This window comes from Vicugna pacos, chromosome 9 (assembly GCF_048564905.1).
Source record: "Vicugna pacos chromosome 9, VicPac4, whole genome shotgun sequence".
Classification (NCBI taxonomy): domain Eukaryota; kingdom Metazoa; phylum Chordata; class Mammalia; order Artiodactyla; family Camelidae; genus Vicugna; species Vicugna pacos.
This window is the reverse complement of record NC_132995.1, coordinates 7,265,433-7,277,439: the sequence shown is the minus strand read 5'-3', so window position 1 is coordinate 7,277,439 and position 12,007 is coordinate 7,265,433. Positions and strand designations below refer to the sequence as shown.

The window sequence follows — 12,007 nt, the reverse complement described above, 5'->3', positions numbered from 1 at the left end:
AGGAAGTCTAGGGACGACAAGCAACAGTATAGAAGCAGCCTGGCTGACCCTGGCCGAGGCGGAGTTAGGGGCGTGTGGACCACGCACAACCCCTCAGCTCTTCCACCTTCTGGAGCGCTATCTCCAGTTCTCCTGAGCAGCTGCTGCCCTCAGTTCCAAAGCCCAGTGGGAATGACGTTTTCTTCTGATAAAAATGGGCAGGCAGCTTACCTGGCCTTTGAGGGGTGAGGGGGCTTCCTCCTCCTCCTCCCCCTCGCTGCCCAAGACCCGGGCCACCTTCCTCCCTGGCCTCTTCACTGGAGAGTCGCCCTCAGGCACCATTCTATTCCGCTCTTTCAGAGCCGCCCTGGAAGGCGAGAAAAATGGGTTTTTTCCAGCAGGCAGAGTGGGGACCCTGCCCAGAACACTCCAGCCCCTTCGTTACGTTTCATTTCCCTCCTTGCCTTTCAAGCATTCAATGAACATTTTCCAGGGGCCTCCTCAGCATATACTCTTAGTCATCCATCCCTCCCACATCTCTGGAGGTCTCCCCTGTGCCCACGCTGCAGTGGGCAATGCTGAGAAGGTGATGTCCTTACTTAGGGCAGAGACTGTCCTCCAACATCCACCTAGTGACCTACTTTCTTTCACTTGGTCATATAATCTCCTTGAGTTTTAGTTAGGTCCATGGCCACTCAGCTAGGGACTATAATTCCCAGCCACTCCTGCAGTTAGGTATGGACACGTGATGAGTTCAGACCAACAGGATGTAAGCGTTCTGACTGAGGCATGCCACCTGTTCCTGACTGCCTGTCCTCACTGCTGTCTGACCCCTGGTACTCTGACTTGCTTGGATGATGCAGATAAGAGCATGAGAGGAGGAAAGTCGGGGGAGGCTGCCAGTGACACAGGCCACCGTCAAAATAAAGTGTGACGTGCACGCTGGTAGAGGTCTCTTAAGGGGCTGAGAATACAGCTGATTCCTACTGCTTTCTGCACTCAGAGCTCGCGGTCTGGACAGAGACCAAGGTGTACACAGACCACTCCTTACAGGTCAATGATGGCACAAGCATGTTACAGAATATCATCAAAAAGAATAAAGTGGGTTTATAGGAAGCACTTGGCTCTGAGATGTTTTCTGTGGGGAAAGCAAGCAGGCTGTCAAATCTCCGAGAGGAGTGGCTGTTGATTTTACTCACTGCTAACCCCACAGGGTCTAGAACAGTACCGGGCACACAGGAGATACTCAGTAGTTATTTGTTGAATAAATGAATCTATATAGTAGGACTCTACGAACATAAAAAGTGCATGAATGTTTGCCAGTATATACCTGCAACTTGCATACACAACAATCCTGCTTTTCTTATTTAAAAATAAATTAAAGGTGTATATTATTATCTGTTAGATGACAGGCCTGTACCAGCTCCTTGAGATATAACAGTGATCAAAATAAGAGTCCCTGCTATCCAATATACAAATGTGGGACAAATATTTACTGAGCACCTACTATGTGTTGATAACTGTGTTAGGTGCATGTATGTTTAACTGCATATAAACAGGGTATGGAAAGATACGACTCAAACTGGTAATAGCAGTTCCTCTGGGGAGTGAATTCTGAAAGGACTTCAAAGTTTTTACTTTACCCACTTCTCTGAGTTGACGAATGAACAATTACCATGTGTGCGTCCGCCTAGGGGTATCTGTGCTTGGAAAAACTATCTGCACGTGCGCCCAAGGAATCACACATTAGACTATTCACTGCAGAGTAGATTGTTTCAGCCCCAAATTGGAAACAACCTAAATATCCATCAGTAGGGGAATGCTAAATAATTTCTGCAGTATACCCATAAAATGGAACACAAAGCAGAAAGTGAAAGGGATCAGATGGCCCTCTGTGCTCACGAGTGGGAAAAAAAATCTCTAAGTCATACTGTTGCTGAAGAAAGCAAGTCGAGAAACAATATACACGTATGATCTCTATTTTTCAAGAAACTAAAATATTCCGCAGAAAATAAAATAACCAAAGCGTGTATAGATAGCAATGTAAACGCAAAAGGTGCCGATAGAAAAATCAAGAGTATTGAGAAATTATGACGTGATTCTTAGCGCTTACTGAGCGTCTTTGGTGAAGCAGGCACTTTTCTCTGTTAGTGTGTTAATGCATCAAATCCACACAGAAAGCCTGATAGAGATCGTGATACTCTGTTACCCATGAGGAAGCTGGGGCCCGGAAGTGAAGGTACTTGCCCAAGGCCCCAGACTGGGGATGTGAGCGGAATCTACCTTGAGTGCACGATCTGGAAAGCTGACTGGTCCAGGGACAGGGTCTTCCTGAGAACCTGTGACAAAGATGCTGGAGGAGAGAACATTGTTCTCTTCCACTGGACGCAGCCAATGGCAGGTTCTCTGCTTCATGGGGAAAGTCTGCTCCAGAATGAAGTCAAGACACCAGGACAGAGCCCTGAAGACAACTCTGAGGCCCTGGATCCAGCTGTGCCTGAAGCTGAACCCACCTTTGACCTTCCCAGTTACTGGAGTCAAAACTTTCCCTGTGGGGCCCCGATACATCTCTAGTTGGGATTATAACTCTTGCAGCCAAGAGAGTCCTGACTGATGAAGGAACAGACTCCCCACACCCAGGCCCAGAACGTACTTTGGAGGGGACTCTGTTTCTCTGGTGCTGTTGGATGTCTCCTCTGGCTTCTTCACTTTGCCTTCTTTCTTGGGCTGGAAAAATGACCTGGAGGAGCAGAAGAGGGGGCAAAAACAGGAATTATAACAGTACCAATAACCCCTCCCACAGGTGCCACATTCTACAGATTTCTATGCCCACAGAAACACAAGAAACATCCCAGCAAGCAAGATAAGATTTCAAAGAACCCCCTTCGACCGATAGGGAAACTGAGGCTCAGATAGAGAGGCAACATTCCACTTATTTGCCTTTCCCAACTCACCCGCCACCTGAGAGATGACACACCCCAGTGTCCACTCCACAAGTATTAGCTATGCAGTCACTACGTGCCAGGGCCTGTCCTGGGAACCGAGGGGCCCCGGCAGCGACCCAGACACATAAAGCCCCTGCCCTCGAGGGGCCGACACTGGTGGGGGAGGCAAATATTAAGCAAGTAGCTAAATATAAAATGTCCGGAGGTGTTAAGTGTTCTGGAAAAGACAGGTGCCTTTACAACTCCTCTGTACGTCTAAAATAACTCCAACATTAAGAGTTTACTTTCTCTTTAAAAAATCAAATATAATCCAGCAAGGTGACAGAAAGCAATCAAAAGTGCTATCACCCCAGGAGAGACTGTCCCCAGGTTTCTCATCACCTGAGAAAAATGCAGCCTGGGATCTGTGTGAGCCACCAGCTCCCAGGTCTCTGGGGTGACGTCCTTGTCCGGATCTGTCTAGGACCCATTCCCTCCTGGGAACGGCCCTCCACGTTCCTCTTGGGACACACCTTCCCCTAAATTCTCTCAGTCTCTGTGGGCTGCTTGGGGCTGCCCTCTCCCCGACAACCAGGGCGGGCACCTGCCCCAGACCTAGCCAGTCAAGGTACTGCATCCCCGGGGGGACAGTGGCTGGTTCAGGGACTGGCATGCAGTCCGAGAGGGGCCAACAAAACTTGACTCTAGATCTTGTTGGGACAGCAGGGAGAGAGACCACCTCTTTCCACTGGGGCTGCTGACCCTACGCTGCCACAAGCTCAGGGAAGGGGGCCCGCCAGAGCGATACAACATCGAAGAAAGCAGAGCCGAACAATGGAGAAAGATTCCCAGGGACAAAGTTGGGACAACTGGATCTGCCCCCTAACTCCAGGAGACGAGGGATTCCTTTTCTGTTTTTCCTGAAGCCAGCTTGGGTTAGCGCAGGGTTTCCCACCCCGGGCATCTCCAGCCAGACAGTTCTTTGCTGAGGGGGCTCTCCTGTGCTTTGCAGGATGCTGAGCAGCCCGCCTGGCCTTTACCCACCAGAGACTAATGGAGAACCCCTCCTCCCCAAGTTGTGACAACCCAAAACGTTCCATGGGGTGCAAAACTGCCCCTGACTGAGAAACACTGAGTTAGCAGTTCTGAACCTAGCGACTAAAAATTTCAGTCACTATCCTACCCCACTCCCCATTTTCCATTCTGCTCAACTCCTGCAAACTCCTCTATGGAGACTAACCCGAGATCTTCTAAGAAAAGGCACAGGGCTAGAGAGGTGCAGGGAGCTGGAGAGCGGGGCTGGTGGCGGGCGGGGTGGCGGTGGGATGCGGGTGGGATGCTTACATGATACTTCGCTGCATGATGGCGGCTTCCGAATTCTCCCCTCCCCTCTCCTCCTCCTCTCCTCTGCTCCGCTGCTCCTGAAACAGACATCCAAACACTTGGTGAGGATATTGATTGTGCGGAGATCAAAACACATACACCTCTGATGGGAGAAACTTCCACATCGCAAGGTGTGGGGCCATCGCTCTGGGGTACACCTGATTTGGTTTGAACTTCATGCTAACTCGAACAGCCTGCCACATGGCCTGTCAAACAGACATTGTACATCTGCTTTAACCAATTAAAGGGTAGTAAGAATGCATTTACCAGGAGTAAAACATGTCCACTCTGAGGACAGAGGTAAACACCCCCCTTCCTACTACCCCAGGCAGGTAGCCCTCCAGAGACAAGGCCCCTTCCCATGGCCAAGGCCATGCTGACTCGCTATGCACACGCTCATCTTTTTTTTTTTTCTTTTTGAAACCTTGAAGGAATGTACCCCTGGTCGTGTCTACTGTATGTTCTTTGTTCTAACAAGATGTAAACCTGTGCTGAAAACCAGGCTTCCCCGGAGCGGTTCCCCGGAGCTATCAGAGAGGCTGTTTCGCGGGCTAGCGTTCTCAGTCTGGCTCGGAGAATACTCTTTTCTATTCCTAGTGTAGATCATCTGTTGACTATTTGTGTCAACACCTCCTTTCAGAAGGAAAAAAGCCCACGAAATCAGAAACGTGACTTCCCCTGTCAGGAAGAAACTCCTGTTTTTATGGACCAAAATGACATGCTGGTGAGATTTGTTAGTAACGTGAAAGTTACAACTCAGAGAACAAGACAAGACATCTCCTCTTCCACACAGAGCCTGCTCTTCATCTAACAGGAAGATGTACCAACAAAAGGCGCTTGTAAGAGCCGCTCACTTTCCTGACCTCTCCATGGTGGTTATTCAGTACTTTCCTTGTCTCACACAGGACATCAACCCCGTGTTCCCCGGACTGCGTTCAGAGTTTATCTCCCCAATCAGATGTGGGCTCTGGGGCCAGGGAGCTGTGCCTGGTTCACTCCCATCTCCTCCAAAACTTATTTCCCAACCTTCCGACATTCCTCACAGCACCTCTGCAATTTCTACCATGTCAACATAAAACCTTTTTTTTCTACTTAATTACTTTTTCTGTTAAAGAGTCATCTTTTTACTAACTGGGGTGCTTACCAAGCAGCAGGCAGTATTCCAAGTCTATATGAATTAATTCATGCAAAACCTACTACAATTCACTATCATCCTGATTTTACAAATGAGGCCACAGAAGCACAGAGAGGTAGAGTAATTTGCTTGAGGTCACACAGCCTAATGAGTTGCCAGGATCTGAAGCCAAGTGTCTGGCTCCAGCGTCTGTGTCCTTAACCACCATCATTTTGAGGATGAGGAAGGTAGGAGCCTTTCTGGACTGGGATCAAGGAAGGTGGCGGCAGCCCCTAGACCTCGGGGCTGTTGAGGTAAAAGCAACCGTAACAATGATAACGTCACCCCGAACCCCCAACCAAGCATCCTCAACTGTCATCCCTATTTCCCCAGCAAGAAAACTGAGGCACAGAAAGGCTGAATCACTTGCCCTGAATCATAGAGCTTGTAAGTGGCAAACGGAGGTTTTAAATTCAGACAGCCTGGCTCCAGACCCAAGGTGCCCTGCACTCCCAGTCTTGTCACTCCTGCAGACAGAAGAGCATCGCTCATCACAAACAGGAGACAGCCGCAAGAATAAAGAAAAAAGAACAAAACCAGATGATTAGGTTCTAGTTAAACAGCGTTGGCTGCCGGAGGCTCTGAGCCCAGGCCTAATTAGCCAAGTGCTGGAGAGGGCTGTGAAAGTCCGGGCACCAAACCAAGCCTTTCTCTTAAACACAACCTGAAAGAGACTATGAAGTGATTCACTTTATTACACCTGCCTTAGGGTTATTTAATGTCCTACCTACACACCACCTTGTTTTCTTAGGCAATTTTGTTAATTTTTTTATTTGTGAAACACATATCAGAAAATGCCTCTAGGGTGGGGGTAGAGCTCAGTGGTACAGTGCATGCTTGGCGTGCATGAGGTCCTGGGTTTAATCCCCAGTGCCTCCATTAAGGGGGAAAAATTTTTTTTAATTAAAATAAATTTAAAAAAGAAAGAAGGAAACTGCCTTTATTGCTTAAAGAAGCATGCTGAAATAAACAAAGACAAAATGTCATGTCTGTAAATTACTTAAAATATTTCAGTAAATGCCTAAAGTTTGCTTTAAAATAACTCAGGTTTGTTTTTTTTTGAGGGGGAATTAAGGAGAATATAGATGAAATAAGAATAAACATATTTTGATAATCCCTGGAGCTGGGTAATGGGTACATACGGATTCACTAGACTACTCCCTTCACTTCTATGGATGTTTGAAACTTCTACAATAAACAATTATTTTTCTGAAAATTACATGGTGTAAACATAGCAAAATGTTAACAGCTGTAATATCAAAGTGATAGCACATTGTTATCCTAGTTGCTCTGTAAGTTTTCCTGTAAGTTTGAAAAGGTTTGTAAGAGTCAAACAAGAAAAAGTAACCTAAAATTGGGACCAAAAATAGAATTTGCATATACAGCTCAAAGCTCAGAATTCATTAAAGTCAATAGGGAGTGAATAACCCAGCTCCTCTTCCCCTCAAAACACTCAAGTATTATTAGGAGTCCCTCACTGTAGAAAGTTCTCACCTACCTAGTGCGTGAATTCTTTGTAAATGTTGGCATCTTTTCTTCCCAGTTAGGGGGCCCCTGGATTCATTCCCACAACAAGGAAGAACAGAGCCTCACACAGAATTCACTGCACGTCTCCCAAGACTTTTGGTCTCTGGGGACAAACAGGAAAGGAAACCTAGTCCCTGGCTTGAAAAAGCTCTAGGGCCCCAATCTTGAAGATGTGCCAGGTCATCTCCAACAAAGGACAGACACAAAGACGGGAGTACACGAAGGAAGGAATGAGCAAATACACCAATTAACAAACTCCACTAAAACCCAGTCTCTTCATTCAAAGCTCAGGGCCCTGGCATTAAATACCATTTATTTGCTAATTTCTATTTCAATTTCAAACTGTTCTCCCCCACCCCTAAGTCTCCAGCCAGTTTCCTCTAGGAACCCAACTCCAAAAGTGTCCCCGCCCTTCCCTCAGTCTACAGCCCGTGGTTTGTCCCCTCCTCTTTTCACCGTCCCTGCCCCATCGCGTCCTCCCTCCCACCGTTCACTGGGCTGGATTCCGGTGCACCGTTATCACCCATCATCGCTCACCTGCTCCCGCCTCCCTCCCTTCGTCTCCCACTGGGCAAAACCCCACTGCTGCCAATTCAACCCAACCCTCCAGCTACCCTGGACCGGCACCCGGAGAGCTGAGAGGCACTGGTCCCTGGGGTTCCTTTGGGCTACGGTACAAGCCTCTCCATTTCCCCAGACCACGCAAGTCTCTCGCTCTCCCAGACCGGGTTTCACTCACCCTCACTTGGCTGAGGACAGGGAAGCAGTCGCGAGAAAGACCAGCTCCCGCAGCTTTATCTACCTGTGGTGCCACTGCGCCTGCGCTCACCTGCAGCCTCCCAGCTGTGGGTACCACCTCCCACCCACCTGTGCTCTCATCCAAGGCCAGACCCTCGACCTGTGCACCTGCACACCGGAGCTCCTGCCCCCTCCACCTCCTCAAGCCCCATGCTGTGTTATTGCCTGCATCTTCAACTTCTCTACTTGATCATCCTTTTCAGTTAACAAATCTGCAGTGGTTCCTCCCATCTTAAAAGCAAAATCCAAAAAAACCCAAAAACCTTCTCTTGACCCCCATGCTCCTGCAGCTATTGTCCCTATTCTCTGCTCCCCTTTTCAGAGTCCTAGAAAGAACTGTCCCAAGGCACCGTCTCCAGTCTCTCTCCTCCCATCCCCACGTGAGCCTTCAAGTTCAAGTTTTCCCCCATCACTCAGCTGACCCAGCTCATCAAGGTCATTGGGAGCCTGGGGGCTGCTAAATCCAGAGTGGTTTCTCGCTCCTCATCTCAGCCCGGTCAGCAGCATTAGAAACAACTGACTCCTTGCTCCACTGAAATTCTTCCTTCAAACCACACCCTCACCTCGGCGTCCACTATTTCCTGGATTCCTGTGACGGTTCTTCCTCGGTAACTGTGGTGAGCAGATACGGGCCCCCAAAGATGTCTACAGGCTAATCCTACACCTGTGGGTAGTTACCTTACATGGTGGGAGACTCTGCAGATGCGATGAAGTTAAGGGTTTTGAGATGGGGAGGGTATTTCGGATAATTCAGGTGGGCCCAAAGTAATCACCTACCAGTGATTATAAGTGATCCTTATACGTAGAAGGAGGGGGTTAGAATCAGAGATTTGAAGATACTATGGTGCTGGCTTTGAAGATGGAGGAAGAGGCCATTAGCCAAGGAATGCAGGGGGCCTCTAAAAGCTGGAAAAAGCAAGCAAACTATTTTTCCTGAAAGGCCCCAGAAGGAAAGCCACCAGAAGGTATGCAGCCTTGCCAACACCTCAATTTTAGTGAAACCAATTTTAGACTTCTGTAAGACAATAAAACATGTACTGCTAAAGCCCCTCAGTTTGTGGTAATTTGTTACAGCGGCAACTTACTTTCTGTTGCGGTGCCCAAGGCCCAATCCCTGGGTCTCCTCTGTCCTATTTACACCTACTGCCTTGGAAATCTTATCCTGTTTGACGGCTTAAACATACTCTGTGATGGTGACCCCAAAATGTCTAACTCTGGCTGTGACTTCCCCTCTAAACTCACCGACTCATTATTTCTAGTTTTCTATGCTAATTATCTCTCTCCAGATGTCTCAACATCTCAAACTCAATGGACCAAATCCAAACTCTTAAACACACATACATTTATTCCTCCTCCAATGTTCCCCATCTCAGCCTTGGAAGCTATTTTCACCCAGTTGTGCAGGTCAAAAATCTCAGAGCCTACTATCTACCTATTATTTAACTACCAAACAAGTGACAATACCAAGTGCTGGGGAGGACGTGGAGCAACTGGAACTGTCACACATTTCTGGTGGGAGTGTAAAATAGTCCGGCCCACTGGAAAGTCCAATGGAAAGCTTGGCAGTTTCTCAAACAGCTAAGCATACATTTAGCATATTGACCCGGCAAGCCCATTCCTAGGTATTTACCCAGTGAAATCCTATGTTCACGCAAAAACCAGTAAGCAAATGTTTACAGCAGCAGGTCTACGTATAATCACCAAAAACTGTATAAAAAGAAAGTCTTTCAATGGATGAATGGATGAACAAACTGGTACATCATACGGTGCTTTTAATTGTTGGATAGTAGTCCATTGTAGAATGTTCTCAACTTTGTTTACGCTTACTTGGCCATAAAAAGGAACACTCTAGTGACACGCTACAGGGATGGGGCGGGATCCACGGTTGCCAGGGGGAAGAGTTGACTACAAAGAAGGAGCACCAGGCATCATTTTTAAGGGTGATGGAACTGTTCTCTGCCGTGATTGTGGTGATCACATACGTCATGTTTCAAAATTTACAAAGCTATATACCAAAAAGAGTAAATTTTACTATCTGTAATTTTTTTTTTTAATATATAAAAAAATCCGTGGTGGCCACTGACTCAGGTCCCGCTACTGCCATCCTTGGCCTGCTGTACTGGCCCCTCACTCTTTTTCTTCACAGCACGTAGCACAGCCTGACTTTATAAACGAGAATCTGTCTCACCCTCGAGAGCAGTGCTTCGAACAGAACTTTATGCATGACAGAAATGTGCCTCATCTGCATTGTCCAAAAAGGCAGCCCTAGCCATATGTGGCTGCAGAGCATTTGAAAGGCAGCTAGCGCGAATGAGGAGCTGAGTTTTTCATTTGTGTCTAACTTAAATTTCAAGAGCTACATGTGGCTAGTGGCTGCTGTATTAAGTTGTGCAGGACGTAAATCTAAGTTCCATAAAGATTTTGTCTATTTGTTCGGTGATATGGCCACAGGACCGGATACACTGGCCCACACACAGTCCTTTGATTACTAAAAATCGGGGTAACAAAAACATCCCTAACGAATTTAGGGTTTATAAGCAGGATCTTTCAGACCTGGAGACTATGGTAACAAAAAGCAATGTGAAAGGGTCTCTGGTGGTGAATAGTTTGAGGAGGACAGGCCAGGAGGCTCAAGTCTGCATTTCTTCTACTTCACAGAAGCTCACATTTCCTGACCTGTCTGCCCCTCTGGCCCCACCCCACCCCTATGAAATGTTTTACCCATTTTCTCTAAATATGCTACTCTCCCTGATGCTCTGAGGCTTAAAACAGCTCAACATCTTCCCAAAGACAACTAAGGAAGCTGAAACAGGAGCGGGAAAGTGTCTTGTCTGGGGCCACACAGCCGGTCAAGGATGGATACAAGAAACGGAGGGTGCCGGTTCTGAGGACCGACAGGGATTCCTGTTTAAAATATCCCCCACCCGACTCCCAGAATCTCTGCAAATAGAGGGGGAAATCTGCAGAGGATCCTAAGAGATGAAATTAAGACATCTCACTTTATTAACACTCGTCCTTCCTGCCTTTTCCTCATGCCTTCTTCGCAGGCTACCTGGTAAGTCAGAGACTCAAAGGGGCTGAAATGGGGATAGAGGCCAAGGAGTGATGTCCTTAATCCCACTGTCTGCCGTCTCCTCTCACTGATCCCCCTGAGCTTTCAGACGCCAGCTCTCCTTTCCAAATGCTCTTCTCCTGCCAAGTGCCCTCGCCCTTACCCCTGAAGACTCCCTCTCACTTAAGGACCTCAAAATCCTTCTCTCTTCCCTTCCCAAGTTCTAATGGCCTTCCCTCCACCCCGTTGAGCAACAGTAAGCCTGGACCGTTCAGCTACTCTGTCTTGGCCCCTGAAAATTTCTCTATGGCCCCACCTCTTTCCAGGCCTTGGTCCCCTTCTCGCTATCCAGCACACCCCTTCATTGCTCTTCCCTTGGCTCCGCTCCCTCATCAGGCACACACAAGGCCAGACCTCTCCCCAGTTAAAAGTTTCCCTAACTTTCATTAAGACCTTTGCGTAGCCTGAGATCTCACCGTCGACTTCTCCCTGACCTCACCCCCATATTTAATCCGGCCTCCCTCTTAAAGTTGACCCGTCTCCTTCAACCCTTCCCCCGGCTCCACCCACTATTAAACTTTCCCCTTGCCCCACCCCCTTCCAGTCGAGCCCACCTTCCCTGGTCCTTGGAATTTCCGGATGGCCCCGCCCACTGACAGCTTTTCCCTGACCCCGCCCCTCATCCCTCTCTAACCACGCCCCTTCAGGCCTCTCTTCAGACCTTGCCCAGTCCAAGGGATCCGGCCCTCGTCTACCTTCTCCCTGGCTCGGTCCCTTCGGCGGACGCAGCGCCGCCCCGCCCCCTCCAGCGGCCCGCTGCTCGCACTCTCCCCTCCGCACCGCGCTTCCGGCTGCCTCAGCGTCCCCGACGTCCGCTCCTCTGCAGCCGACCGACCTGGCGAAGGCAGGAGCCCCAAGTTTATGACACGCGCGCCGTTCCCCAGCCCTCCAGCCCCGCACAAGCGGTGCCACTTGCCTCGCGCCGGCCCCCGCGCGCCACCGTCCTGAGCGTCACACCCGGAACCGCCCGGCGCTACACGGCAGTCCCAAATTCGCGCCACAGCGTTCGCGCGCAGACTTCGGCGGGCCGGGGCGGGGCCGAGTCGAGGGGCGGAGCCCGGGAGACGTCCGCGGCCGCCGCCTCAGGGAGGACGCTGGGAGTTGTAGTTT

The 12,007-nt window shown here is 49.0% G+C and overlaps 1 protein-coding gene across 4 annotated transcripts in view; it reads right to left on the bottom strand.

Annotated features, from left to right (window-relative positions):
* The window catches only part of LIG1 (DNA ligase 1), a 37,062-nt gene extending 25,116 nt beyond the window's left edge, over window positions 1–11,946 (bottom strand). For 2 of the 4 annotated variants that reach the window (XM_072966755.1, XM_072966756.1), the window contains exons 1-5: window positions 11,814–11,933; window positions 11,593–11,732; window positions 4,248–4,324; window positions 2,633–2,719; window positions 211–346 (exon numbers count right to left, since the gene is read on the bottom strand). In XM_072966755.1, coding sequence (XP_072822856.1) covers window positions 211–346; window positions 2,633–2,719; window positions 4,248–4,264 — 240 coding nt within the window. In that variant the 5' untranslated portion in view covers window positions 4,265–4,324; window positions 11,593–11,732; window positions 11,814–11,933. Of the gene's footprint in view, window positions 1–210; window positions 347–2,632; window positions 2,720–4,247; window positions 4,325–11,592; window positions 11,733–11,813 lie in introns of all 4 variants that reach the window. The other 2 variants (XM_072966753.1, XM_072966754.1) reach the window with 1 other exon arrangement.
* Between the last annotated feature and the right edge of the window lie 61 nt (window positions 11,947–12,007).